The sequence below is a fragment of the Fukomys damarensis genome, unplaced genomic scaffold (assembly GCF_012274545.1).
Source record: "Fukomys damarensis isolate Sample0158 unplaced genomic scaffold, DMR_v1.0_HiC HiC_scaffold_16, whole genome shotgun sequence".
Lineage (NCBI taxonomy): Eukaryota > Metazoa > Chordata > Mammalia > Rodentia > Bathyergidae > Fukomys > Fukomys damarensis.
In genome coordinates this window covers 133435924-133463391 of record NW_022900928.1, presented here as the reverse complement: position 1 = coordinate 133463391, position 27468 = coordinate 133435924, and the positions used below count along the sequence as shown (strand labels likewise).

General features: G+C 53.9%; 1 protein-coding gene across 7 annotated transcripts in view; it reads left to right on the top strand.

Annotated features, from left to right (window-relative positions):
* The window catches only part of Col6a3 (collagen type VI alpha 3 chain), a 72183-nt gene that overhangs the window by 24067 nt on the left and 20648 nt on the right, over positions 1-27468 (top strand). For 4 of the 7 annotated variants that reach the window (XM_010626132.2, XM_010626131.2, XM_010626128.2 and 1 more), the window contains 24 exons: positions 1677-2261; positions 3988-4587; positions 5783-6355; positions 7508-8113; positions 9372-9974; positions 11471-12076; positions 12997-13596; positions 14591-14928; positions 15884-15962; positions 17278-17423; positions 17948-18040; positions 18556-18609; positions 19169-19240; positions 19714-19740; positions 19853-19897; positions 20016-20069; positions 20575-20637; positions 21287-21352; positions 21627-21680; positions 23806-23841; positions 24266-24328; positions 24893-24955; positions 25924-25986; positions 27099-27161. In XM_010626132.2, coding sequence (XP_010624434.1) covers positions 1677-2261; positions 3988-4587; positions 5783-6355; positions 7508-8113; positions 9372-9974; positions 11471-12076; positions 12997-13596; positions 14591-14928; positions 15884-15962; positions 17278-17423; positions 17948-18040; positions 18556-18609; positions 19169-19240; positions 19714-19740; positions 19853-19897; positions 20016-20069; positions 20575-20637; positions 21287-21352; positions 21627-21680; positions 23806-23841; positions 24266-24328; positions 24893-24955; positions 25924-25986; positions 27099-27161 — 5552 coding nt within the window. The remainder of the gene's footprint in view (positions 1-1676; positions 2262-3987; positions 4588-5782; positions 6356-7507; positions 8114-9371; positions 9975-11470; positions 12077-12996; positions 13597-14590; positions 14929-15883; positions 15963-17277; positions 17424-17947; positions 18041-18555; positions 18610-19168; positions 19241-19713; positions 19741-19852; positions 19898-20015; positions 20070-20574; positions 20638-21286; positions 21353-21626; positions 21681-23805; positions 23842-24265; positions 24329-24892; positions 24956-25923; positions 25987-27098; positions 27162-27468) is intronic. The other 3 variants (XM_010626133.2, XM_010626129.2, XM_010626126.2) reach the window with 2 other exon arrangements.

Genomic DNA, 27468 nt, shown 5'->3' with positions numbered 1-27468 from the left:
GGGGTGGAGTCTGGGGAGGGGAGATGGGTTTGGTGGGAGACGCGGGAGTGGGAGGGAGGGTGAGAAGCCCAGAGAGGGGCTTGTGCCCCAGGGTGGAGAGAGCCCCAGGGACCCCGGTGTTAGGAAGCTGCCTGGGATGAGGACCGGGTGGGTCCACACGGCCACTGGGATTCCATATTCTGCTGGTTCTGTGTGTGCCAGACCTGGCCCTCTGTCCTTTCCAGGGCTCCGTAGTAGGATGGTTAGTAGCCTGGCTGCAGGAGGTGCTGGGTTGGGGAAGGGTGAGTGTGACAGTCAACTCCTCCCACCGAGGCAGCACACTGCTGCTGGAAATCATGAAGAGTTAGCCAGGCGACGCTCTGTGAAGCACAGGTGACAGGAGTGTGTGTGCATCTGCTGCTGTGGTGTGTGTGGTAGGTACGCGTGGGACCCAGACATGGGGTATTGTGTAAGGGTGTGCACGAGTGCTGACACGTGGATTATGCTAACAACAGAAAGGCCGGAAAAGTCCGCTAGCCATTCATGTGTTCAGTTTATCTGTAAAGATATTTTAAACCAAAGTCAAAGGTTCAACCCAGAGAGACAGCGAGTTCTGAACTGAAGCAAGGACAGCAGCCCTGAGTGGGCGCCCACAACCTTGACCATGACCTTGCAGTAGTGCAAAGAGGTTGGGCACGCGCTGTTGGTAATTGAGCAACTGCATTAAGTATATGAGCGCACAGGACATCACCCTCCTGTTAGAACACAGCCCTGCTCCTGTGCTGAAAGGTATCAAGGAGGCGCACCTGTCCAGAATGCTTCCTTATGCACAAACCAGTGATTTGGTCCAGCCCTGAGCTCCCAGCCTCCTGGCTTCACAGCGAGGAGGAGCCATGTGCGTGGCCGAGGAAGGACCTTCTGCACACCTCCCTGCGCTCAGCCATGGGTTCCCTTCCATCTTGGGTGCCTTTCCGGGTTCTGGCTTGGGTGCCGTGGTCCAGGACAGTGGGCAGCTTCTGAACATTCCAAGAGAACAGTGGGGAAGGGTTCACAGTGGCTGCAGGCAGTGATCTCATGGAGACGTCTTTCTGTGTAGTTTGAATTATCACAGGAACCCACGTGATACTTAGGACCTACAACCCAGGCAACTTAGGTGAAAAACTTGGTGGCGTGGGCTGGCTGTGATGTGGATTTCCTTTTTATTTTTATTTTTTAAACAAAAATGTTTATAACTTTGAGTTATTTTAAAAGAAGCCGTAGAATATAGAAGTAAAGAGAACAGGGTGTTCCTACTCTTTCAGCTTTTGTACTTGAAATCTATCTAGATCATGACCTCAAGGGCTGGCAGAGCAGACATAGGCTGCTTTCCTAACCCATCAAACGGCAGCTTCCTTCTGGTGGAGTTATGTGTGTGGCAGAAAAGAACTGACGACTCTCTGAGCGGCAGGATGCTCAGCCCGTGGCTACTAAAGCTACGTGTTTTTGTGCAGCTATTTTGTGAAATGGATTAAGAGGAGGCAGGGCAGGAGGGGAGCAGATGGGATGAGTGAGTGTGCTGTGATGAATGTCAGCTGCACAGCCCTGATGTCCCCTGGGCTGAGTGCAGGGAATGTCTCTGAGGTGGAGCTGGCCGTGAGAGCCTGGTGGAGTGTGACGGGTAGGCTGTGCTTCTCACCTTTCCATGTTGCTGCCCACAGTCATGGAAGTCAACAAGAGGGACATAGTCTTCCTGGTGGATGGCTCATCCAGACTGGGGCTGGCCAACTTCAATGCCATCCGAGACTTCATTGGCAAAGTCATCCAGAGGCTGGAGATTGGACAGGACCTCATCCAGGTGGCAGTGGCTCAATACGCAGACACTGTGAAGCCTGAGTTCTACTTCAATACCCACCCCAGCAAAAGGGAAGCTGTGAACGCAGTGCGGAGAATGAAGCCCATGGAGGGCCCAGCCTTGAACACAGGCTCCGCCCTGGACTTTGCTCGCAACAACCTGTTCCTCAGTGCAGTAGGCTCCCGGGCTGCCGAAGGCGTCCCTAAGCTCCTGGTGCTGGTCACAGGTGGTAAGTCCCTCGATACTGTCAGCCTGCCCGCCCAGGAGCTGAAGAGGAGCGGCATCATGGCCTTTGCCATTGGGAACAAGGCCGCTGACCAGGCTGAGCTGGAAGAGGTCGCTTTTGATTCCTCCCTGGTGTTTATCCCGGCTGAGTTCCGAGCCGCACCCCTGCAAGGCATCCTGCCTGGCCTGCTCTCGCCCCTTAGGACCCTCTCCGGAACCACTGAAGGTAAGGTGGTGTGGCTCACCGTGGGGAAATAAAACAGGCTGGGTCAGTGCTTAGCCAAGAGTGCCATTCCATGTGGGAAATGACAGCAACAAACAGGGCTGATCTCAGGCTTCCCTTTGCTCCCTCAAGAACCACAGACAGCGTAGGAGAATGTTGTTGCCTGTATCCTCCACCCAGAGCTGCTGGGCAGTGTCCTGGGGTCAAGGCTGTGGCTCCATCCCACCTGCCCCATGGCGTGCAGCATCCCCAGGGACCCCTTCAGGTGAAGGCGTGGTAAGGGAGGTGTGAAGGCTGATGGCAGTCCTTGGGCTCCCTCACTTAATATGACTGCAAGTATTTTTCAGACAGGGTGAAGTTCTGTAACCTGTGAATTAGGTAAATGCAATTCTCTGTCCATAACAAAGGCATGACTCCTGTAGGGTAAGGCTTCTTGTGTGACTTGGTGCATGCCCTCCTGCATTGATTTCTGCTTTCTTTCTCTAAAACTGATTTTAGATGCTGTTCGAGTCTCTCTGTCTCTGTCTTTCCTTAAGACTCCTAATCTACTGTTTTATAGCCAAAGTTCAACTTCATGAACATAGGACAAAATTAGTGTAGATTACAGTGAGACCAGAGAAAAAAATAAATAAGTTCTTTTTTGGGGGGATTAGCTCTTAGGAGGTAGGATTTTGCTGTGTAGCCCAAGCTGTCCTTGAACACAGCATCTTCCTGCCCCGGCCTCCTGAGTGCTGAGATTACAGATGTACACCTGCACACCCAGCTGTGAAATACACTTTTTAAAGGCACTTGCTAAGTGTGTCAGGGAAAAACAGTCACCTGTCAGTGTTCATGGATGATGGGATCCAGGATTCCCACAGATGCAGAAATCCACAGGTGCTCATGTCTCTGTATAAAAGGACATGATGTTTCGACAGAAGCTGTGTGCATCCTCCTGTACACTTCACATCCTCTCTGGATTAATTATGTCACCCAGTGCAGTGCAAATGCTGCTTGTAAATTATACTATGTTAATGATGATGAGAACAGAAACCACACGTTCTGGTCTGTTGTCAGTTGAACCTGCAGGTGTGGACCCCACCGAGATGACGAGTCTGTGGGGCTCTGATTTGAGAATTGTAGTTTAATTCTTCACATGGCTCCCCCCAGCCAAGCACAGCGAGTAGTCTCTGTGTGTTCCTGGTTGCTGCTGACCCCACCGTTTCCCTTTGGACCAAGTGTCTGGAGTACTGGCTGGGCCCCGGGAGGAGGGCAGAAGGCAGTGGTCAGCGGGGAGGGCGGGGGTCTTCTGGCGTTCTTAGCTCACTGCTCCTAAGCTGCCCACAGAAAACGCCCCATAGTGCATGCAGGGAGCCCAGAGGACCTGGCTGTGAGGGTTGTGTGGAAGGGTGAACCAGATACCCAGCACCTTGCAGAGTTCATTTCCAGAGAAGCAGCGCTGTGTTCGGGATCCAGACGGCTGTGTTGGTCACCAGCATTCTAACTCTGGCACTGTATCTGTCTGTCGGCCCGCTCCGTGTCACACACCTGGCTATTGGTCAACCTCTCCTGCACCAGCCACCACAGGAGGGAAATATGCAGCCGCTGCCATATTTTACCATCCAGACACGCTTTGCTGCATATGCTGCTCCCTCTGCGTCCTGGAGTGGGCATGTGTGCCAAGGGCCGGCACACATGGAGCCTCAGGTGTGCGTGTGTGTCTCACTTTGTTTTCTGTGCTTCACTGCAGTTCACGTAAACAAAAGGGATATCATCTTCCTTTTGGACGGATCAGTCAACGTTGGAAAGAGCAATTTCCCTTATGTGCGTGACTTTGTCATGAACCTAGTTAACAGCCTTGATGTCGGAAGTGACAATATCCGTGTCGGTTTAGTGCAGTTTAGTGACACTCCTGTGACGGAGTTCTCTCTAGACACATACCAGACCAAGGCCCAGATGCTCGCTCACCTGCAGGGCTTGCAGCTGCAGGGGGGCACGGGCCTGAACATGGGCTCGGCCCTCAGCTATGTCCATGCCAACCACTTCACTGAGGCTGGCGGCAGCAGGATCCGCGAACGTGTGCCGCAGCTGCTGCTCCTGCTCACGGCTGGGCAGTCTCAGGACTCCTATTTGCAAGTGGCCAACCAGCTGACGCGCGAGGGCATCCTGACCTTTTGTGTGGGGGCCAGCCGGGCAGATAAGGCAGAGCTTGAGCAGATTGCCTTTAACCCGAGCCTGGTATACCTCATGGACGATTTCAGCTCCCTGCCAGCTCTGCCGCAGCAGCTGATTCAGCCCCTAACCACTTATGTTAGTGGAGGTGTGGAGGAAGTACCACTCGTCCAGCCAGGTAAAGCCCCCGCCACCGCGGGCCCTTCAGTCCTCCGGGTCTGCAGAGCCTTCCTGACCCGTGGTGGCCTGAATACAGGAGCCACGGATCACGTGGAGGATGATTAGTGGCTCATTTTGGTCGAAATGATTTGAACATTAAGACACTGTAACAGCAAGGTCAGAGTCTGAAGGGTGCTTGTTTTGGTTGTTTTTTGGTACCGGGGATCAAACATCGGTCCTTGTGCTTGTGAGGTGGACGGCAGCACCACTGAGCTACATCCCCGGCCCTTGAAGGATGCTTGTTAATGAAAGTGTAGGACACCTAGTTTTGGACTTGCCCGCCTGTGGGTTTCCACTCTCTGTTTAGAGGCTGCCCGGGCTCCAGTCACACTTGTAAAGATTCTGGAGTTAGAATCCAAATGAGAGAGAGAGAGAGGGAAAGAGAAAGTTACTCTTTCATGCATGACAGTGCCTTGGCCTCATTTAACAATTGAAATTATTTTCTTTATGTGGAATTTTTGTGTTCAGACTCTGCTGTAGCTAAAAATCACCTGCATCTTTATGCAAAAGTGAACTGGGCTCCAAAGGAAGCCCGGTTATCATTATGTCAGTGAGCTATAGATGTACTGAGCCACCAGCTTGTTGGCGTCACAGAGATGGTGACAAGATGGCCCCTGGGAAGCTATCAGAAACAGGCTGAAGGACTGTTTGAGCTGGACAGCCCAGCTCCTCCATGGTGGCCTCCTCCAGACTGTCCTCCTACTCTTTGTGGCCCCGCTGCAGAGGACTGGAGAGCGCTGGTAGGGTCCTGACCCATGTGGCAACACTGAAGAGGTAACATAGAGCAGGCAGGTGGTGACCCACTTTTCCTTGGGTGGTTAACTGCATTAGCCTCTCTCCCTGGAGACTGAGGTTGGTGTTTCAGCAAAAGGACCATAAAGACCCCACTGTTGCTAGTTTTATTTAGAGTGAAGTGAAGTTGAACAGAGCCTGGCCGGCATCCAGTGGCTGGTTTAGCAGGGGACCAAGGTACTGGGTGCAGACAGGCACCACTGTGGAGCAGCCTGGGCCATGGCAGGTGGTGGTGCCCTCTGCCTTCCCTGGTTCAGGGGCTGTGCACTGGACTCTCACGGACAGGTGCGGGAGGTGCAGGGCTGGTCTGGTGGGGCTGGGCGAGGTCTTTCTGCTCACTGTCTCCTCTGACTTCTTTGTAGAGAGCAAGAGAGACATCCTGTTCCTCTTTGATGGCTCTGCCAACCTCGTGGGCCAGTTCCCAGCTGTCCGCGACTTTCTCTACAAGATCATTGATGAACTGGACGTGAAGCCCGAAGGGATCCGGATCTCTGTAGCTCAGTACAGTGACGATGTCAAGCTGGAGTCACGCTTCAACGAGCACATGACCAAGCCGGAGATCCTGAACCAGGTGAAGCGCATGAAAATCAAGATGGGCAAAGCGCTGAACCTGGGCTACGCCCTGGACTTCGCCCAAAGGTACATCTTTGTGAAGTCCATGGGCAGCCGCATCGAGGACGGAGTGATGCAGGTCCTGGTGCTGCTGGTGGCGGGGCGGTCGTCAGATTCCCTGGACGTGCCCGCCAGAAACCTGAAACAGAGTGGCGTGGTTCCATTCATCTTCCAAGCCAAGAATGCTGACCCCACCGAGCTGGAGCGGATTGCACTTTCCCCGGCATTCATCTTGGCCACAGAGTCACTCCCCAAGATTGGAGATCTGCAGCCCCAGATTGTGAACCTCTTAAAGTCGGTGTACAACGGAGGCCAGCCACCAGGTAGGGGAGACACGTTCAAGGTGGAGCTGGGCTTGGCTTCCCCTGGGGTAGGGTGGGGAAGATGAAAACTAAGGAGTGGTTTCCACGGGAACAGAACATGCATTTCCTTTCCTTGCTGTGATTTTCTAGCTGTTCTCTAGGGCAAAACAGGAGAAGCTGGGTGATTATTTTTGAGAGCATTAGAATATTTCATAAAAGATACACTATAAAGATGCTGCATGCATAATAAAAAGCCATATAAAATGGTTACCTCACAGCCAAAACAGTCACGGTCTTCACATTCCCGCAGTGCCTGTGTTTCAAGCAGGAGTCCTGTTAGGTTCTTCCCCTGACCAAAGTCACTAACAGTAGAAGGTGCTAGAGTCAGATCCGTTCCTATTGCGAATGCTCTTCAAATTTCCAACTGCTAGGTCACTACCACGAGTTCGCACTTCACCACTTGTCCTTTGGTGGAGAAAACGCAGTGAAAAGAATAATTTTACACACAGTTCTCTTGGTTGAAACCTGTGATTCTGGAGCGTCCTCAATGGGGACTGGTCCCGCGCATGGGGGCGCTGAACCTCTGGCCCCCGGGGCTGGCAACCGACCCCTCACCCCACCCTGCTGCTGATGCCCCGGCTCTGCTGCCCAACCCTGATGCTTCTCTCGAGCTCACCATTGGCGGTGAACAATTCTATTCCAGCCTGTGAAAGTTCTAAAGTAAAGTTTTTTTCCAAACGGGAGTTTTGTTTTGTGTTGCTGCCCTAAGCCACACATTTCGTGGCTCACATGGAAATGAATGTGTTCCCTGGTAAATTTAGAGGTCAGGGATTGGAAACTGGCCTCCCAGGCTGAAGTCAAGGCCAGCAGGCCCATGTTCCTTCCGGAGGGGCTAGGAGACTCTGTGTCCTCTTGGCCTCTGTTTTCTAGAGGTGGCCTGTGCTCCCGGGCTGTTGGCCTTGTCCCCACTCCTGAAGCTTCCAGTGTGGCATCTCTTCTGCTCTCTGACCTCTTAATGTGCTCCTGTAAGGATGGTTGGGATTGGTGGAATGATTCAGGGCCACGTTCAGGGATTTGGAATTGGACTTTTGCGGGGACCACCATGCAGCCTATCCTGTTGGTGGGAAGGTGTCGCCTCAAATTCCAGTGAGTCACATGGAGTCTCTGTCCCAGCTTCAGGTGAGAAAGATGTGGTGTTCCTGATCGATGGCTCTGAGGGTGTGAGGAGCGGCTTTGGGCTGCTGAAGGACTTCATGGAGAGGCTGGTGCAGGGCCTGGATGTGGGCCCCAACCGAGTCCGTGTTGCCGTGGTACAGTACAGCGACCGCACCCGGCCCGAGTTCTACCTGAACTCCTTCATGGACCAGCAGGGCGTCATCGGCGCCATCCGCAGGCTAACCCTGCTGGGTGGGCTGACGCCCAATACCGGGGCGGCGCTGGACTTCGTCCTGAAGAATGTCCTGACCCGGTCTGCAGGGAGCAGGATGGAGGATGGAGTCCCCCAACTTCTGATAGTGCTCACGGCTGACAGGTCTGGGGATGACGTGAGGGGCCCCTCAGTGGTCCTGAAGAGGGGCGGGGCGGTGCCCATTGGCATCGGCATTGGGAATGCTGACATCTCGGAGATGCAGACCATATCCTTCATCCCAGACTTCGCTGTGGCCATCCCCACCTTCCGGGAGCTGGGGAGTGTGCAGCAGGTCATCTCCGAGAGGGTGACCCAGCTCAGCCGTGAGGAGCTGAGCAGGCTACAGCCCATTTTTCTGCCCCCGAGAACAGGTAAGAGCAACAGCCCTGGTGGCTGAGAAGGAAGGCAGCTAAGAGGTGCCCATCCTCAGTAAGAGCCTGTTCTGCCCGAGGCTCGCTCTCCCTGGGCACCTGGGCAGGGGCAATGGTGGCACTGAGTGGCTCATGGCCTTGTGGCTTGGAGAGCGGGGAGAGGAGCAGAGGGGATGGAAAGGAAGGCCTGCCAAAGTGAGAGCGAGAGGCAGAGACCTTGTGCTGTTCAGGGAGGCAGAGGCTGGCTAGGGGATCGGCTTCTCACTAGGGTCAGGACAGAGCAGCACCCCCCACCGGCTTCTGAGGGAATGTCTCATTGTGAGTGATTCGCCCATCTAGGAAAGAGTGGGACAAAGTGAGGGATATTTGCTTCTTCCTTTTTTTTAATCCCTCTCAATAATGTGCTATGTGTGTCTCTGACACCATAGGAGAGGCAGCATTTCCCAACCTATATTTATTGCCTTGTACCTTGGGGCCCCAGATTCACCGAGGGCCCCTTCAAATCCTGTCCTCACCCCTGCATGCAGTTTCTTTTCTTTACTTTTTTAGTGCTGGGGATTGAACTCAGGGCCTTTACACCAAACTACATCTCCAGGCCTCTCCTTCCTTCCCATCCCTGTTTCTCACACCTCTCCTCCCTCAGCTTGCTCTCAGCCACTAGCCTTGCATCCCAGTACAAGGAAGTCAAAGAGAACTTCTGGGAACGCCCACTCAGAGCACCGTCTGTGACTCTCCTCTCTTCCCACCATTCTCCAGCATGCCAGATGGCTCTGGGGTAACAAAAGTGCTTTGCTTTTTCTCTCTTAGATATTCTCTCCATACCTTTCTAGCAGCAGCAGACTCTTCTTTGCAGACCATCTGTACTCTGTCAAATTCCTCTCCTTCTGACCTCCCCGAACACCTGCAACCCATTGCTTCCCCACCATGTCCACTGGAAGAGCAATTATCCAGGTCCCTTCACCTGACAGAGTGGCCCAACTCGGGCGCCAGCTTCCTTTCTCTGTGAGTAGCGCTTCCTGTGTCTGCCTCCTTTTGGATCCCTCTTCCTTCACCTTTGCGGCTCCTGCTCCTCTCTCTGACATCTGGATGATGAGGTGCACAAGGCTTGCTCCTTGGACTGGTATTTGACCATGGTGGTAGCTTCTGGGATCACTTGTTGGATAGGCAGTGCCTCCTTGATGGACTGAGGTGGCTCATTAATGCTAAGAATTTGATGCCTGTAAAGGTGCAGCCCACAGTCACGTTTGGTTCACTGCAGGTGGTGCCAAGAGGGACGTGGTCTTCCTCATCGACGGGTCCCAAGCTACTGCCCCGGAGTTCCAGCACATCCGCAACCTCATCGAGAGGCTGGTGGACTACCTGGACGTGGGCTTCGACACCACGCGGGTGGCGGTCATCCAGTTCAGCGAGGACCCCAAGGTGGAGTTTCTGCTCAATGCCCACTCCAGCAAGGACGAGGTGCACAATGCCGTGCGGCAGCTGCGGCCCAAGGGAGGCCGGCAGGCCAACGTGGGGAGCGCCCTGGAGTACGTGTCCAGGAACATTTTCAAGAGGCCACTGGGCAGCCGCATAGAAGAGGGCGTCCCACAGTTCCTGGTGCTCATCTCATCCGGGAAGTCGGCCGACGAGGTGGACGATGCGGCTGTGGAGCTGAAGCAGTTCGGTGTGGCCCCTTTCACTGTCGGCAGGAACACGGACCAGGAGGAGATGGCGAAGATCTCCCTGAGCCCTGAGTATGTGTTCTCAGTCAGCACCTTCAGGGAGCTGCCCAGCCTGGAGCAGAAGCTGCTGATGCCCATCACCACCCTCACCGCCCAGCAGATCCAGCAGCTCCTGGAGAGCACCCGCCACCCTCCACCGGGTAAGGTCTGGGGACGGGGTCAGCGTATTTCCCATGGAAAAATCCATAAGCTCAAAGCCGCGCTCCCCGGGATAAGTGAATTTCCCATTATGGTGGTACCCCTTGGCTCTACACAGCCAACGCCCACCTGCCACAGACCTAGAACACACCTATTGGACCAGGTGGGCTGCTAGCATCTGAGAAGGGGGTGTGGAAGGGTCTGTGTGGACTTGGAGCTTGTGCCAGGAAATCTGGGGAACTCTGGCCTAAACTGGGGGAGCTGGGAAGTGGTGAGCACATTGGGGTTGGCCCCCTTGGCCTGTCTAGGACTGGAAGTGAAGCCGTGGTCATGGCCATTCCTGCTCTGCAGTGAGGGATGGCAGGGCCTCTCTGTGGCTTGGGCAAGGCTCCTCTTTCATCAGAGTGGGCTGACCTGTGCTACCCTGTCGTGGCAGCCATGCAGCCCCCCAGCTGAGGCCGACGCACTGTGCATGGGTAGTTGTGGAGTGCAGGGAGCTCAGGTTGCGTGGCCCCTGCTGTGAAGCTGATTTTCTATTTCTTAGTAAATGATTCAGTTACACAATTAGCCCAGCGATCCACTGTAAGTAACTCCCCAAGGGAAAAGGCAAGGGCCAGATTGGTGTTTGTTGAGTGGCAACACATTAGTTAACACAATGGCATCTGAGGAACATCTAGAATTCTTACGAGGAAAATGTGGCTCATCCTTCCCAGGACATTTTTGTTAACTCTTCAGGCTGAGTATATCTTATCCAACATGCTCAAAACCAGAAGGGTTTGGATTTCTTTGGATTTTGGAGTATCTGTGTATACATACTGAGAAGACTTTAGGTTGGGACCCAAGGCTAAACGTGAAATTCCTTAATATTCCATGCATAGCCTGAAGGTCATTTTAATCAATTAAAAAAAAATCTTGCATGAAGTAAAGTGTGATGTAGAATTTCCCCTTGGGTGGTGTCAACGTGGTTTCATGTCAGTCCTGAAAAAGTTTTGAATTGGAGCATTCTGGATTTTGGATATTTAGATTAGGGAATGCTCAACTGTAGAGAAAACCCAGCTCCTGTTACTAAGTAATGGCTGTGAAAGGTAAGGAAGGACCTTTGCTGCCCTCAGCACTCTCTCTGCCTCTCTCTCTCTCTTTCTGATGTTGGCCCTGGTGGTCATGGTCTCTTCTGTAATCCAGAATTACATTTCTAAATACTGCTTACATTTTTAAAATTTGGTATTAACCCAGACCACAAAGCTAAAATCAAAATAGAGTCAACTCAAGAGAAAATTTTGGAGAATTTAAAGTATTTCAAGAAGTGGAAATTGCTTTGACAAAAAAAAAAAGTTCCAGTTTGTAACCACTGATTTCACAAAGCCCGGACACAGGCAGCACATGGGCCCTGGCTGCAGTTTAATGTCGGTAAATTAGTGCTGTGGCCTGATGGGGAGCTCAGAGCCATGCAGACACCCCGGACGCTGGCTGGCTCTACCCTGCTCCTCCTCTCTTGCAGAGAGCGATGCTGCGGACATCGTCTTCCTCATCGACAGCTCTGACGGCGTCAAAAGTGATGGCCTCGCGTACATCCGAGACTTTGTGAGCAGGATTGTTCAAAGACTCAACATTGGCCCCAACAAAGTGAGAATCGGCCTGGTGCAGTTCAGCAATGATGTTTTCCCTGAGTTCTTCCTGAAGACCCACAGGTCCCAGGCTGCGGTGCTGGGCGCCATACGGCGCCTGAGGTTCCAGGGTGGTGCTCCGCTGAACACCGGCCGAGCTCTGGAGTATGTGGCAAAAAACCTCTTTGTTAAATCTGCCGGGAGCCGGATAGAAGATGGGGTGCCCCAGCACCTGGTCCTGCTTCTAGGTGGAAATTCCCAGGATGATGTTTCTGGCTTTTCCCGGGTCATCAGCTCCTCGGGGATTGTGAGTTTAGGAATTGGAAACCGGAACGTGGACAGAACAGAGTTGCAGACCATCGCCAACGACCCCAGGCTGGTCTTCACGGTGCGCGAGTTCAGAGAGCTCCCCAGCATACAGGAGAGGGTCATAGGCTCTTTTGGATCCTCTGGGGTCACCCCAGCACCCCCAGTACTCACCTCTCCTCCTTCGAGGCCAGGTATGGGCTATGTGGCCCCTGATTAGTGTGGGCTGTGAAACATTAACATTAAACATAACTGGCATTCTGTGTAATAATTCCCTGCAGATAATGTTAGAAATCAAACACTGGGAAGATAATCTAGTTGAAATTATAGCAGGAAATATGGCCCCCAAAGCACCTGGCCGTTGACCTTCCACTACTCTCAAGGTTAATTGTGGCCCGGCCAGAGATGCTGTAAAGGTCCCCAGGGTTTGTCACACCTGTGGCTGTCAGAATACGGTGCCTACATCTTGTAGGTCAGTGGCCATCCCACACTGGACGTGGCTTTGAAGTCTGAGTTCCCAGAGGTGCTGCTCACCATGGCCCAGGCAGCCTTTCTTGGGCCAAGGAGACCCTCAGAATCCTATACCTGCAGCAGCTCTTCCCTGTGTACTCCTGGCTGTCACCTGTGGGGCTGCCAGGAGCAAATCAGATGCGACTGCCACCCATACCTTCCCTTGTCCCCTCTGCTGGGCAGTGGCCATTCAGACACCCAGAGCACAGGAGTAGGTTTTGCCAAGGGATCCGACTCCTGTTCTCTCTCTCCTGCCTGTAGAGGCAGTAGGCTGGCCCAGGAACAGCCCTAACCTTAGCACATCCGAAGCCACACACTACCGAGTCCAGGTTCTGATGTGACGTCACTGTGCTCAGGGCAGCCAGGACTTTGTCTCACTAAGATCCTGAGTGTCTGGTCCATTTCCTTTGGATAACGAACCCTTTATCTTCTTGTTTTTAGCATACTGTTGTTTAGGGCTGGCACTAGAGGGGCATGGGATGGATTGGAGTTTTTCACTGTGAAGGAATTATCAGGAGGGTCTTATTTTAATTTATGCTTTGTGTGTTTCTGTCCCGGGTGTGGTGGCCCCATCTCTATTCATCTCCACTGTGACCCCTTATAGAGAAGAAGAAGGCGGACATTGTGTTCCTGCTGGATGGTTCCATCAACTTCAGGAGGGACAATTTCCAGGAAGTGCTCCGTTTCGTGTCCGAAATTGTGGACACGGTTTATGAAGATGGCGACTCCATCCAGGTGGGACTGGTCCAGTACAACTCAGACCCCACCGATGAGTTCTTCCTGAAGGACTATTCCTCCAAGAGGCAGATCATTGATGCCATCAACAAAGTGGTCTACAAAGGGGGTCGGCGTGCCAACACCAGGGTGGGCATCCAGCACCTGCAGCTCCATCACTTTGTGCCTGAGGCGGGCAGCCGCCTGGACCAGAGGGTCCCCCAGATCGCCTTTGTGATCACGGGGGGGAAGTCAGCAGAGGACGCTCAGGATGTGAGCCTGGCACTCACCCAGAGAGGCGTCAAAGTTTTCGCGGTGGGAGTGAGGAACATAGACTCTGAGGAGGTGGGGAAAATTGCGTCCAACAGCGCCACTGCCTTCCGCGTGGGGAACGTCCAGGAGCTGTCGGAGCTGAGTGAGCAAGTTTTGGAGACTCTGCATGATGCGATGCATGAGACCCTGTGTCCTGGTGTGAGCGACGTGTCCAAAGGTAACCCCTTTACGGCATTTCTGGTTCTTCCCCAGATGTCTGCAAGTGTGGCTACCTGAGCCCCAGTGCTGGGGTACTAACCCTTGTTTTTGATTATGGTTTCATTGAGTCAGTTTTTTTTGAGACTGAAACATTTCTAAAATGCTTTTAATTCAAACAAACTACAGATGCTTTAAAACAGCAGCTACATGTTATCACGCCAAAGCTGTTGAACACCTCCATAAGAACAAACTTTGGAGATGTGATCACAGTATCTAATGGATGCTTCAATTAGAAAAGTTTCAGTATCGTAAAGGATACATGGCCAGTAATCACTGCAAAAATCCTCCCCCTTGATTCCAACACTCGTAGTCCATTGTTCTTGCCACTTTCCGAAGCAGTCCTGAGTCCCAGGTCAAGTCTTTCTGAGGTGTGACATGAAGTGGTGGATGCTGTGCCGACTGCCACCCACCAAGAGGGCAGTCTTGGGACGATGGGACAGTGTGTCCTTGTCCACTGTACTCATCAGAGGGTGCCCTGTGACTCCTGACTCTTCCCCAGCTCAATGAGACCATGCAAGTCTAGCATTTTCAATCGTTTCAGGGTATGGAGGCAGCCACAACAGCACAATGAAAGACTCTCTGGAAAGGGGGCTCCAGAACTGCCTCAGAAAGTGGGAAGAGTGAAGGGATTAGTGTGCTTGAAGTGAGGGGGAGTATTTGAGGGAGGTTACAGCAAGGTGTCATTTACTATAATTAAAAAAAAAATCGAAGCGTTCAATGTACGTTTTGGTCACACCTTATGCATTGAAATAGCCCGCAAGTTTGGTTCCCAGCAATCACTTGTGTTTTTTCCTGCTAGAAGGCCTGGCCACACAGAGCTGACACAGGGAGGGTCTCATCTGGGTGCTGAACACAGTGTCCTGGTCCACATCCGGCTTTCCCTGGCACTGTGCACGTAGAACTCTTCTCTGCGGCCTCACCTTGGCACCCTGGCCTGCACTTCTCCTTTCCAGCTTGCAGTCTGGACGTGATCCTGGGGTTTGATGGGTCCAGAGATCAGAACGTATTTGTGGCCCAGAAGGGCTTTGAGTCCAAGGTGGACGCCATCCTGAGCAGAATCAGCCAGATGCAGAGGATCAGCTGCAGCGGAGGCCAGCTGCCCACCGTGCATGTGTCTGTGGTGGCCAACACGCCCTCTGGGCCGGTGGAAGCCTTTGACTTTGATGAGTACCAGCCGGAGCAGTTTGCAAAGTTCCGCGACATGCGCAGCCAGCACCCGTACGTCCTCACGGCCGACACACTGAAGGTCTACCAGAATAAGTTCAGGCAGTCCTCACCGGACAGCGTGAAGGTGAGCTGCCCTGTGCACCTCGTGCAGGGTCTGCAGTTTTGCTGGGTGGCAGCTCATCCCCAGTGTCTGGGAGCCCTGCCTGAGGCCCTCCTGTACACAGGCATGCAGGCAGGACCATCAGCATCCATGCGGAAGTGCTCACCTCCGAGCTGACGGCACTTCCTTCACAGGTTATGCATCTTGCTAGCTTAATTCGAGCCCTAAGACACATCCTGGACGTCAAGGACAAAGCTAGACTGTGTCAATTTAGGATGAGCTCAGGTCCGGTGACAGGACCACCCACCAGAGAAGCTCTGGTCTCTGCTTGTGTCTCTATCTCTCGGCCCCTCTGTGTGTGCATGTGCACACACATACTTATGAGGGCTGTCACACAGAGCAGAATCAGATGGGGGCTTGAGACTTACGTCTGCCCAGTGCTGAGATCTGGCATCACACACGGCGTGGGCAGGCCGTTTTCCTCTAGACTGGTCTCCCTGGCTTGTACATGGCTGTCCTTCCCGTGTCCTCGCGTGGTTCCCCTTGTGTGTGTGTTTCCTAGTGTCCTCTTCTTATTAAGACATCTGTCATCCTGGATGCGGAGCCCCCAGTGACCTCATTTACCTTAACAGCCTCTTTAAAAGCCTCATCTCCCTGAGGTTCTGGGGTGAGGACTTGGTTTTGCGGGGCGTGGCCGCAGCACAGGGCAGACACACCACATGTGATTTCTGGAAACCACATCTCATAAAAAGGAGAATGAGATAAACTGTTTTCATTGTCATTGTTGCTTGTGGTTTTCTAAGATAAATCACACCCATTTATTTTATGCCTCATTTATTGCACAATAGCTTTGACCTTGGCCTTCGGTTTCTCAGCCTAGAAGGAGGAGTTTGAACTCCAGTAACCTCTTGGCTCCTCTTCACCATCTGTGCTCCTCCCTTCCAGGCTGGGCCGGAACCTCACAGACTTTGCTTTGCAGGTGGTCATTCATTTCACTGATGGCGCGGATGGAGACCTGGCCAATTTACACAGAGCCTCGGAGGAACTCCGAGAGGAAGGTAGGTCCGGGCTCCCAGGTACAGGTAGCCGGCCCAGGTGAGGGGGTTGCTGCCCTATTGAGAGGCCTCTCTGGTTTGGAGTCCTGGGTGGTGACAGCTTCTGTTGGAGGACACTGTCCCAAGCTCTGTGGTCCTTTGTGCCCTCCTGGGCTCTGAGGTGCTGATGAGGGTTCCTTACGAACACTGGCGCTTTATTCCCGAGCCCTGGCAAACGCACGTGGGTTCAAAGAGCTAGTCAGATGGCGGGACTTGGAGAAGGCGTGATGCTTGTCTCAGTCACTTTTGTTGCTTTTGGGACCAAAATACCTGATACCAGCAACTAGAAGAAAGAAAGCTTTGTTTTGACTCACAGTTTGCTGAGGTTTCAGTCCATAGTTGGTTGGTTCCAAAGCAGGGGTGGCTGAGGAGTTCATCATGTCATGGTGTTCAGAAAGCAGAGATAAAAGGAGTGGGCCAAGGAGTTAGACCCTTCAGGCCACGCCCCAGTGCCCACCCCCTCCCACCAGGCTCCACCTCCCCATCTTGGTTAGCCACACACTCATCAGTGAATGAACCCAGTCCATGAGTGTCACAGCCCCAAATCTCTACCATGTGAGCATAAGGCTTTGGGGGACCTCTGGATAGAAACCATAGTAATGATCTTGCAAAAGAATCCAAGTACTGATTCCTTTAGCTCCACCATAGAAACTAATGTATTAGCAGAAGTGACTGCTATATTTTCAGGTTGCAGTTGTCACAGCTCAAAACACTACCAGGTTTAAATTACAATGCGTGTAAATAATACAAATACACACACCGACCAAAAGTAAGGTAACTTGAGATGCCCGTTACGAGATGATCACATGCTTTAGAAACTGGAAGCGCTGAATATCAGAAAGTGGGTGCCAACAGCAGACCCTTAAGAAGAATTCATAGAAGCACAATTTAGCACACTAACATCCTCTTTATTAGCTAATTTCCCTATGCTTTGGAGGTGTGAATGTGCTCCCCTGATTTTGGAGGGGTTAGGATTTCAGTTCTTCCCATGGGCACCCTTGTTAAGGTGGGGCTGGAGTTTGAGAACTGAGTTTGAATCTATTTCATGGGTGCCACTTCCTGGGTTTACAGTAATACATTAAGAGACATATTGAAGGTAATTATCCCGAGGAGTTCAGGGTATCAGTACTCCTACTCTTCCAGGCAGCTCAGTAGTTTGATTGCACAGGTTTAAATTAAAGCCAAATTTTATGTTGGATTAAAAAAAAAAGTCAGGAGAAAAGGTGTCAGTGCCATAGAGCATGCAGGCGAGCCCCACTAAGTGTGTCTTTCCCCCCAGGTGTCCATGCACTGATCCTGGTGGGCCTGGAACGCGTGGCCAGCTTGGAGAGACTGGCACACCTGGAGTTCGGGCGGGGCTTCATGTACGACAGGCCCCTGCGGCTCAACCTGCTGGACCTTGACTACGAGCTGGCGGAGCAGCTGGTGTGTGTGGCTTCACATCCACCGGATCAGTGGGGCAACCTTGGAGTGGAGGCAGCGAGGCCATCCTGGCCTGGCCAGGGTGGTGGTGGGGTCTGGGTTTCCGTGTAGTGCGTTGAATTCTTTTGGCATCTGCCTTCCTGGCCCAGCAGGGGTGAGTCCTGGAAGTGGAGCTAGCTTTGTAGGCATGCAGATGTCGTAGCCTTAGATCTTCCTCTGTTCCCATTAGCAGCTCCCTCTTTCAATGTCTTTTCATTCCTAAGATGGCTGGGGATGCAAGACCTTGCGATAGCCTTCCCCAGACAGGAGACTGTACAGTGTCTGAAAGTCTATACCATGAGAGCAAGAATGTACAAGAGAAGAAAGACCACGGCACTTGTGGAGAAGTGCTCCTACTACTTGCTTTCTAGAGACTTCCCTCGGCTCATGCAGCCTGAGTGTGGCCGACCCTGACCTCCAGAAGCGTGTGCAGGTCTCGGTAGGTGTTTCTTGAGCTTTGAGCTTGTTCCTTCTTTCCATCCTGGTAGGACAACATTGCTGAGAAAGCCTGCTGCGGGGTTCCCTGCAAATGCTCCGGAGAGAGGGGAGACCGAGGGCCCATTGGCAGCATCGGGCCAAAGGTACGGTGGCTTGGGCCCTCTTTGTCCACCTGAGGTTAGATTCAAGGGTTGTGTTACTTTGATCAGGTCATTTCTCCAACTTTGGAGCTGGACAGGGAGAAGTACCCTTCACATCTGGAGAACAGGAGGTCCCCTGTGTGTCCCAGATCACAACCTCTGGATGTAGTTCACCCCCCAGACATGGAGGAAGTGCTGAGTGTCTGTCACCTTCCCCTTTCGGTGGTGGGGGCGTGCTCTTTAGCAGACGGGCTCTTCCTTTGGTAAAATCATGCTGAAACTTGGCCTTACTGATTGGCTGGGCCCTCAGCGTTTGCCTCTGAGTGGGGAGCAGCAGGCTTTCCTGGAGAAGCAGGAGCCAGAGAGCCCCCATCACAAGAGTGATCACCCTGGAGAGTGAGTGGGACACTGGCCGAAGCTGTGCTGACTCTCAGCTTGATGCTGCCAAACTAGGGGCCAGAAGGGGCAGAGCAGGGTGACCGTGGGGCTTCACCAGGGCCCTGTGTGTGTTGTTTCAGGGCGTGGCGGGGGAAGACGGCTACCGAGGTTACCCAGGAGATGAAGGCGGACCTGTGAGTATACCTGCCCTTTCCCAAAGCTCCAATTCCTGCCCTCTTCCACATCGGGACAGGAGCCTTTGGTTAACAGCTTTCCCTCTGGGATAAAAGTTAACTTCTAACTTCTTTCACAACTTTCCTTAGATGGGGGACACTTTGGAGAACAGGACAATCTGAGGGTGGCAGTGTGGGTCTGAGGGTGTGCTTCCTAGTCCTTAGGGAGGTGCTAAATGAGACAAAGGCCACCCAGGGCCTCCTCTCTTCCAGTTCATTTTAGCTCTTCAGGGATGTGGGACCCTGCTCTGGGAACGTCTCCCCAAGGGCTGTCGGAGGGCAGGAGGTCTCTAGGCCCAGCCGGCGTGTGGGCCAGGGCTGGGCGCTGGGAGCTGAGGGCACGCAGAGCAGTGGTCAGGCTGACGGGCCCTCAGTGGGGCCTGGCACCCCCACATGGGGCACCTGGGACCACCTCTGCTGGGTGACCCTCTGGAGTCCCTGTCCCCGAGGGCCAGGCCCTGAGGCCCTTGGCTCACACTCCTCCAGAGAGCTCCAGCTGCAACTGCCTGTTTCCCCACAGGGTGAGCGAGGTCCGCCCGGCGTGAATGGCACTCAGGGCTTCCAGGGCTGCCCAGGCCAGAGAGGAGTGAAGGTACAGTGTGGGTGGTGGGGTGGGTGTGGAGAAATGGTCTCCAGGAGATGCTCCTAAGGCCTTGGGCGGCTGGGGCCAGGTGGTCTCGGGCCTGGGCCCTGGGAGGAGGAGAGGGGAGCAGTGGCAGGTGCGGGTTCCGGCCGCCAGACTTTCCCTTTCACTTGCTGAGTTACAGCAGGGGCTGGTGGGAAGGGCCATCTGCTGCAAAGTGGTAAAGTTGGCCTTCACCTTGAGCCCCTTTGCCTGGCTTTTGGGGTCACTCCTGCTATCCAGTGAGCAGGATACTACCTGAGTGTTTGGTTCCAGGCAGATCAGTTTATGATATCCCATGCTGGTCGTGGTGACAGAGGGAGCTAAAGAAATGCACTTTTAGACCACTGGGGCATTGGGATGGGGTAGCCCTTGGCTTCCTCTGCCCCGAAGGACCAGCTGTGGCGGAAGAACTAATATTTCCCCTGTCCCCTTTCTTCCAGGGCTCTCGGGGATTCCCAGGAGAGAAGGTATTCAAGCTCAGTTTGGTTTATTAAGTTGAACATTTCCCCAGCATTTCCATTTTCCCCTTTGCCAGATGGCTCCCTGCCTCACTTGCGCATCTGCCTTCTTCCCTCTCAGGGTGAACTCGGAGAAATCGGGCTGGACGGGCTCGACGGCGAGGATGTGAGTGGCTTTACTTTCTCCATCCAAACTGCTCTGCTCCCAGAGACAGCAGCAGCTGGCAGCTTGGTCTGCGGCAGAGGCTGTGTGAGACCTGACCATTTCTTGTTGTCTTTGGCAGGGAGACAAGGGGCTGCCCGGTTCTTCTGGAGACAAGGGGAGCCCTGGGCGAAGGGTAGGTGGCCTGGTTTGCTTTACACACGAGAGTTCCGACTGCCCCAGGGGTGCCCCTGGGTCCCTGCTGGCTCGGACCCATGTCACTGTCCTTCTGGTTTTGCAGAGCATAGTCCACAGGGCCACAGAATTTGTTGTGTTCTAAATAATCCCCAGTGTCTGCCGACACACAGTGTATCTCCAGCGAATATCTGTGAGTTAACTGAACAAATCGTAAATACTGGAAAATGAATTTACCTTGATGGCACAGGAGGGATAATTGATTCTGTTCTACTTAAGACTGGCGAAGCAGAGTGTAAATTTTCAAGGTGAGGCAATAATCTGATGACTGAGCCTAGAGTAGAGGCTGCTTTTGTTATGAAAATCACAGCACGATCAGCTGTCCCGCTGTCGGCTTCACTGTGGAAACCTTCTGCTGTCTGTCTGTGTCTGTAGCATGGAGTGAACCTCAGATACCCACAGGAGAAGCACACTAGCCCTGACTCCCGTGTGCATGTTTTATTTAGGGTGACAAAGGACCAAAAGGCGCCAAGGGGGAGCGAGGAGACGTCGGCATCCGAGGTGACCCGGTAAGACTGGTGTCCTCCTTGGGGCCCAGACCGAGGATGGGAGGAGGCTGGGATTTCTGTAGGTCATGTTGATGCACATTGTGTCCTTCCTTGTCTCATGATTCCGGGTGGCTGGAGGTGTGTTGTTTCTCCAGCTCCACAGGTCGGCATTGTAGGTTGAGGCACAGAAAGACCTGAGAGGTTTCCCTACTGCCGTTTCCCTACTGACTCTTCCCATTGCAGCTTTGCTTCTCTTAAATGTTGCTGTAAAAGCTGGCTGTGGCGTTGCACTCAGGACACTGAGGCAGGAGGATTGCCTGAGTTTGAGGCCAGCCTGAACTACATAGCCAGACGCCTTCTCAAAAATTAATCAATCAATGACTCCGTAAACCCGTTAAGTAAATGAGCATCACCACCTGTTCTCCAACCTCTGTGTCAGGGATTCTAGGGCGAGCCTGGGGCGGCTTCCTCCCTGGGGACCGTCCGGTTGGTGGACCCCAGTCTGGGCCCCATCAGCACCAGCTGGGAGTGATCTGTGTGGGGTGTGGCTGAAAGGACTGTGCCATCCTCCAGAGCCTGGTGCTCCTGCTGTCAGTCATTTTTCAAGCCCCCCATTGGGTGGCAGTGGCGTTCCTGCCACATGTGGCTCCTTCCCTGGTGTTGTTTTCAGGGTGACTCTGGACAGGACAACCAGCAGAGGGGACCCAAAGGAGAGACAGGTGACATCGGCCCCATGGTAAGGTGCCAGTGGTCACAGATGTCCCTGAGCTCAGGGCCAGGAAGCTCCAGCTGGCCCTATAGCCAAGCAACCCAAGACAGCAGGGTCCTGGGAGGTGGTGAGGGTGTGTGTGGGAAGGGGTGGGGCCTGTGCCCTGCACACCGGAAGCGCTGGTTCAACCAAGGCTTGTAGAGATGGGAATGCATGGGGTCTGCGGCCCCTGTAGCAGGGGCTTGCCCTGGGAACTGGCCCTCTCCCTGCAGAGCCTCAGGTCAGTTTTCCTGCCCCACAGGGTCTCCCCGGGAGAGATGGTGTGCCAGGAAGCCCCGGGCAAGCTGGGAAGAACGTGAGTACCTCAGGGTTGCATGGGGTCCTTATCAAGTGCCCAGTGCCAGCCAGACGCTGCCCACTGCACAACAGGGTTCCTGTGTCTCGGTCTATTCTGTGCTGCTCCAAAGAGATCCTGGGTCATTCCTAACAAACAGTTTTTGCTTCACCTCTGTGCCCTGGGGGATGGAACCCAGGGCCTTGGAGCCTCCAGGCAAGTGCTCTGTCACCAAGCATTAGCCCCAGCCCACCTGTGTGGCTCATGTTCCAGAAGCCAGGAGGTCCCTCTGCCCATTGCCAGCCCCACAGAGGGCCCTGGAGCTTTGTCATCCCAGGGCAGAAGGCAAAGGAAGGCAAGATTTGGACCTAAAACTTGCTGCCTATAGAAATTTTTCATTCTTATAATTTATTCTGCATTCTTTCTGGTCTCCTTCCCAATCTTATATCCTTCTCCTCTACAGAAATATGCCAAACGGGTTTCGGGAAATACCTTCACTGCTTTCAAATATTTGGCCAAGATTTACCCCACTAAATATTTTAAATATTGAAATGCTAAAGCCGGGGGCTGGTGGGTGAGGGGCAGGAGGGACCTGTGTGTTTGGTTTTTATAGTGGTCTGGCTGTTTGTGCGACTGTCACTGGTACAAGGAGGCCAGGCTGGTCTGTCCCACTGCATCCGGAATGTGGCTGTCCTGTGGCACACTGAGGGCCTCACCAGGGGGTCTGGCTGGAGAGACCTTGAAGCTAGAGTGGTGGGGTAGCTGTCAGGAGGCAAATTGAAGGCTTGCAGGCCCTAGTTGCTAGGTGTGGAGGTCCCTGCACCCAGCAGGTTGGAGCCCAGGGGAGCTCAGGAGGCTGGGGGGTGCAGGGCAGGTCTCCACTCAGAGGACAGAGCATGAAGGCTATGCACAAACCCAGCCCCAGTAGTTTTCTGAATGTGAGGACACAGTCAGGCCCCTGAAGTTGAGGATCAGAGGAGTCACGAGGCCAGGGCTTCCCAGGGGTGAGTCCCCGGTGAGGTGACTGAATGGCGGGGCTGCTCTGAGGCCTTAGATTCACAGGCCAGTCTGTGAAGGTTTGTGCATTGTTGCTGAATGGTCTGTGGAGCCCCGCAGTGGAAGAGAAACAAGGAAATGCTCATTGCAGCTGCCCTGGCTGCACGGTGGCTGCAGCACAGCGGTGGGGCAGCTGGCTTCAGTCCCACATGCGATGTGTTCAGGGGTTCACTAAGCAGGGAAATGAGCACAGAGCAATTTTGCAGTGGACTGAGGGCTGGCCAGGCATTCCCCCACCTTTCCCTGGGGACCCCACAGTGCCAGTTTAGGGCCGGGGAGAATGGTGTCCCTGTCCTCCAGTGACATCACCCTTTTGAGTCTCTGCAGGCAGCCTGTGACATCACCCCTTTGAGCCTCTGCAGGCAGCCTCTGGCCTGGGCAATAGTCACTGTGTGCCTGGGCCTCTGGTCACACCCCAATGTGTCGTCATGGGGACAGTCCTGATGTTGGCACCTGCAGAGCAGCAGCCCCTCACCTTGCACAGGCCAGGCAGGATATTCAGGGGCTTCCACCCCGGGCTGCTGCCCACCGGATGACGTGAAGTGGGAAGTCACGGGCCACTTGCTAGGAAGCCCACATGTGGGAACTGAGGTCACCCCCGGCACTTTGGGGAGCCTGAGCTAAGCACGCAGGACACTGAGGTTTGTTGGCCCCTGTGCTGTTTGGAAGCTCTGCTACGGGGAGCGTGTGTTGTGCTTGGCCGTGTGATCTGGAGGATCTGGGGTTCCTTCTGCCCTCGTGAACATGGAAGGAAAACAGGCAGGTCGGCATTCTGGGCCCACATTCCTTGCTCAACATTGGCTGGGACTATGTAGCCAGAAGTCATTATTTTGCTTGGCGGGTGTGGAGCACTTCTCAGAACTTCCATTCGGGCTGTTAGGGGAGCAGCATGGAGGCAAAACTTCTCCAAGTTGAGAGCTGAGGAAAGGATTGGCTGCATCGGAACCAGAGCCCCCAGACCTACTCTCTGGTTTCTGGCAGTAAATGGGGCCAGGGACGGAGAAGGGGTCACTGAGTGTCTCAGAGGGTCCGGCTGTGTGCCAGCGTCCCTGTGTCCCCCTTACCATTTGTGTGATTTTTCCTTCCCCAGGGCGGCTTTGGCCGAAGGGGACCCGCAGGAGCCAAGGTGAGTCCTCAGGCCGGCACGTCTGGGGTCACTCAGGAGATGGCCCGATGTGGTCCCACTGGGATGGGGACACCAAGCCCAGGCGTCACAGCTCAGCTCCAACAGCCCCCAACCTAGCCCCTTCTGCCAGGTCTTGAGAAATGGCTCAGGAGGGCAGAAGGAAGGGAGGTGACAGTGGCGGTGGGTGCCCTGGGTCTTTCTTCTGTGCGGTGCTGGCTAGCAGGATCTCTGGCCGGGGCAGCACGGGCATAGGCGGGAAGTCGCCTTTCCCAGAGCTGTGCCAACGCGTAGGTGCGGTGCAGTGAGCACCGACCTGCTGCCTGCGTGCTCTCCCTGGGACCTAGGCAAGCTGCATTTCTGACTGGGCCGGAGGGAGCCTGTGCTGCAGCACCCTCACTCCTCCCTGTCCTCTCTTGTCTCCAAGGGCAACAGGGGCGGTGCTGGCCAGGCGGGCTTCCCAGGAGAGCAGGGTACCAGAGGCGCACAGGTCAGTACCCTGCACCATCTGGGCCTTGGGATACTTTCCCAGGTTTCCTGGAAATTTTTTAAAATTGAGGAATGTTTGTTCATAGAACATAAAATTAGCCATTTTAACCCAAGTTGTTTGGTGTGTGTAGCACACTCACAGTACTGTGCAGTAATTTAACAACCCTTTTATTAGCTGTGTAGGTGACTTGTATACCCATTACACAGTGTTCCCTACTGGCCTCTGCCCCAGGGCCCTAGTCAGCACTCACTTTTCTGTCTTGAAGGATTTGCCTGTTCTGGGCAGTTTATCTAAATTAATCATGAATAGGTGGCCGCTTGTGTTTGTTTGCCTTCGCTCAGGATAATACTTTTGAGGCTCAGACACACTGTACCCTAACCAGAATTTCACTCCTCCAGTTGGCTGAGTAATATTCCACGGTGAGGGATACAGTGCTGTTTGTCCACTCACTGGTTGCTGGGCTATGGGGTTGTCTCCTCCCATTAGTTTGTGAGGGAGGCTCTCACGCTGGCTCCTTGTGAGAGCCAGCTCCACATCACTGACCATTGGCCTTTTACTCTGCAGGGTCCCCCTGGCCCCACTGGTCCTCCAGGCCAGGTCGGGGAGCAAGGCATTCCTGGACCTCGGGTAAGTCCCCTCACCTGAGCCTGTAGCTGAGTTCGCAGCACAGTGGAGACTTCCAGGGTGACCTGCCCCTCAGTCCCACCCTCTGGCAACTCAGTGCCCCCTGCGGCAGTGGGCAACTCCATTTCTTGCACTCCAGTGGCTTCTAGGTCCCCAAAGTAGCCCCTGCCCTGGACGTTAGCAAAGGCAGTGTGAGCCCTGTCCCGGGAGTCTTAAGATAGGCCTGTCCAGCATCTAGGCACAGCTACTAAAACCTGGGAACTGGGCCTCCTGTCCGTCACAGAGCTGAATGAGCGTGGTCAGCTGGCAGCCCGCTGGTCTGTTGCTACACAAATGCACAGCGGGCAGGATCTTCATGAAAAGTCCTTCTCACTCTGGATGGCTGATAATAACCATTGTGAAAGTTTCTGCAGGTTTTTTTTTTTAAATTCAACTTTTAGTTAACCAGGACTTTGAGGTGACTTGGGTGCAAAGCTATTCAAGTAGTAGTTACCTTATCGTCCCAGAAGCATTTATCAAACAGGTGTTCTCCACCACCTACTTTAGGGACTTTTGTGGGCTGTGTGGGCAGTGCCCCCTTAGAAAGTGATTTCTTGATCCCCCTCAGGCATTTCTGGACCTGGACACATCAGCTGTTCACAGAGGGGTAGTGGTGGGTGGAATAGTAGGGGAAACAAAGTCACATGAAGCCAGGGATCTATCATCTAGCAGGGAACCCAGCATGTGTCCCTTAGCTGCAATGTGCATGAGCATGTACAAATTGGTCCTGAGAGGTGATGTGAATATTTTAAGTCTGCACAGAAACTTCCGGTGCATTTAGGTTGGAGTCTATAGCACCAGGCGCTGTGTCCTGTGCTGGGGAGTGTGGGGAACATGGGTCTCGGCACTTGTAGGGCTCTGGCCTCCACACAGGGCTGAGCTGGGGGCGTTCAGATGAGCACATAGCGACCCTCTCCTCTCCTGTGCTGCAGGGAGCGGGAGGAACCGTGGGGGCTCCAGGAGAACGCGGCAGGACGGGTCCCTTGGGAAGAAAGGTTTGTCTGGACAGGGGAGGAGCTCTTTGAGGATGGGCCCTGGTCTGAGGCTCGAACCCCTTCCACCTGGCTTGTCACTCTGCATCTCCATCTCCCTGTGCTGCTACTCATTCCCGCTCCAGGTTCCTGGGGACGGCACCCTGCCAGCAGGTGGTGGGTGCACTGGCTTTCTCCTTTCAGACCCTACTGCCTGGTGGGTCACCTGATAGCTCTCACCCTGGGGCGGCCGGCACACAGGGCAGTGTCCTCTGAGTCCAGGAGCAGCCTGGCCATGCCTCGTGCATTGCAGAGTCACATGGAGCACACAAGACTTTGGTCCAGGCCCTGCAGACCGGAGCTGGATCAGCTCCCAGACAGCAGTGAGCCTGGGAGGGGCAGCGAGAACCTGCTGTCTTCAGCCTTATCGTTCATTACTGGGTCTGAAAAGACAGCACATAAATGTGCCCTCGAGACCCAGGCGGTCTCCCAGCCTCAGGGTGCTGCATCCCACCTTTCCAGCTGCTTCTCCCAGTCCCTGTCTTTTCCCCATCAGCCTGTCTCTGGGCCATGGAGGGACAGGCACACACCTCCCTGGGTTCTCCACGGGAGCCTGGGCCTGAACGTTCTGCTGTGAATGATGTGTGTTTATTCATTTAAACCAACACATGGCAGCCGTGCCTGTGAGACCCAGTGTGGAGAACTGGTGCAGGTTCCTCGTGCGTAATTCTGAGGTCAGGGTGGTCAGCGTTTCTTCGTGCTGGGAACCTGTGCACTCCTCTCCCGGAGTTACTCTGAGATATAGATAAGCTACTGTAAACTCTACCCCCGGGGGCCACGCTGCAGAATGCCAGGGTACTAGCCATCCCCAACACCACCCTTCCCTTCCCTGCACCTGCCCTTCCCAGCCTCTGTGACCACCATCGACCCCTTGCTTCCCGACACAGCCCTTTCCTTAGCTTGCACAAGGCAGCGGGGATGAGTGGTCTTTGCTTTCTGTGCCTGTCATATTGCAATTGAACAAAATCCTTCATCCAACCCTAAGTGGTGAAGTTTGTGGCCGGCAGCCCTCGGGGCCAGCTCTGCAGCAGCATGGGGCCTGGGATCATGGTCTCCCCTTGTTTTTTCATGTCCAGGGGGAGCCCGGAGAGCCAGGACCCAAGGGAGGATTGGGGAACCGCGGCACTCGTGGGGAGACGGTAAGGTGCCAGTGCCTGGGGGCTATGCAGAAAGGGAGGGAGGAGGCAGGTGACTGAGGGCCACTTCCTGTTGTATCAGGGACACGATGGAAAGGAGGGGCACCTGCTCCTACAATGCTTTCTGGATGAGCCCTACTGCATGGGGGAGGCAGGGGAGATGGGTTTTTCCTGGTGAGGAAAGCTGGGACACCTTCCTTTTAGGACCTGCGCTGGATTCCAGGGATCTTTTGTACAAAGAAGTAAATGTCCCGGACTTACATTTGAATTGGGGATTTTTTCTTTTTCTTTTTTTTTTTTTTTTTTTTTT